This window comes from Aplysia californica, unplaced genomic scaffold (assembly GCF_000002075.1).
Source record: "Aplysia californica isolate F4 #8 unplaced genomic scaffold, AplCal3.0 scaffold00040, whole genome shotgun sequence".
Classification (NCBI taxonomy): domain Eukaryota; kingdom Metazoa; phylum Mollusca; class Gastropoda; order Aplysiida; family Aplysiidae; genus Aplysia; species Aplysia californica.
In genome coordinates this window covers 1052736-1054279 of record NW_004797310.1, presented here as the reverse complement: position 1 = coordinate 1054279, position 1544 = coordinate 1052736, and the positions used below count along the sequence as shown (strand labels likewise).

Genomic DNA, 1544 nt, shown 5'->3' with positions numbered 1-1544 from the left:
GAGAGAGAGAGAGAGAGAGAGAGAGAGAGAAAGATAGAGAAGGAGACAGGGAGAGAGAAGGAACGACAGATAGATAGATAGATCGATAGATCGATAGATAGATAGATAGATAGATAGATAGATCGATAGGGGAGGAATTCGAAAACAAAGCAACACTGGTAAAAACTCCTTAAAATAAAGATAAAAAACAAACAACAACAATCCAGCAAAAACGCCAGCTCAACAACCAAAAACCATTAACGATCCTCAAACAGTTTACCACTGTCATCTTGGACCTCAGTCTCATCGACGTAAGATACAGTCAGCTTCTGTTTCAAGTCTTGGGCTTCAACTTTTTCATTTTCTCGATTCTCGTCTGCAGATGTTTCTGCATCCGCTACCGACTTCTCCACTTCATCCCATTCTTCCGCTACATCCGACACGGCCTTTTCCCCTTCCTCTTCGCCCTCGCCTGTGACGATGGAGCGTAACTGTGCTGTAACCAGGCACAACTTCTCATACCTATGTTCAGCCGAACTTGCTCTGTTTTTGTAAGCATTTTACGGCACTTGCACCAGATTTAGGTTATGTAAGAGCCGAAGATCAGAAGCGTTACAAGAGAGAAACAAAAACACAAAAAAGAAGGAGTGATAAAGACAACATAATGTTTGATAAGAAACGAGGAGCAAACCATACCACAGCCACAGCACATGCCAACCACCCACTGTAGATGTCCTTGACGTGTAGAATACAGCCAGTCACAACGACTCATTTAAAGGGACATACAGACAAACAAACAATCAAATCCATCAAGAGAAAAACACAGCCGCACTCGTATGAGACAAACGTATAGCAAACATGCACAATTCTAGAAGAAAACCTGACACTTCAGGCAACTTTAAGCAGTCTAACCTTGTTTCCACACAACTCGTCGATACTAACTACAATTAATAATTGCAACAGATACAAAATATACAGGACCACCACCCTTCATCCATCGTATACTAAGCATGCTTCGTTAAGAATAATATACAGTATTATAAAGGGGGGGGGGGCGCAAAAGTAGGTTTACAGCCAGAAGCCTATCACATCATTGTTACAATACTTAATTTCTTAATTGAAGTTATAAGTATAAGCACATTAAATTTGTTATTATAAAAAAAATGTGAATAACGACACGGAAAATATAGATCTACCCCAAAAAGCAAAACATATTTAATATTCTTGTATAGTAATTAATTAATTATACCAATGATGTGATACTGGCTACTATTAACTTTTGCACCTCCCTGTATTATAATACGTTATTTTATAGGAAGTTATTGTTATAACGTGTTAATTGAACTGCAAACATTCAGCGTTAAACTGGCGCAACCATCCATTGTTAATGCCATCACCACTGCTTTCATATCATGAACCAGTACATTAGATCGAATTATATGATATTGCTTTTAGAACAAGGGCAAAAACTGAAAAGGATAAACGGCATAGCATGCGCTGGAGCATTCCCTGGACATAATGAATATAATGAACGAGAGAGAGAGAGAGAGAGAGAGAGAGAGAGA

The 1544-nt window shown here is 38.8% G+C and overlaps 1 protein-coding gene across 11 annotated transcripts in view; it reads right to left on the bottom strand.

The window, feature by feature from the left end:
- Positions 1 to 1544, bottom strand: part of LOC101861022 (MORN repeat-containing protein 1) — a 40470-nt gene that overhangs the window by 18395 nt on the left and 20531 nt on the right. For 6 of the 11 annotated variants that reach the window (XM_005092059.3, XM_005092061.3, XM_005092062.3 and 3 more), the window contains one exon: positions 260 to 451. The exons of the other annotated variants lie outside the window; for them this stretch is intronic. In XM_005092059.3, coding sequence (XP_005092116.1) covers positions 260 to 451 — 192 coding nt within the window. The remainder of the gene's footprint in view (positions 1 to 259; positions 452 to 1544) is intronic. 11 annotated transcript variants of the gene reach the window in all.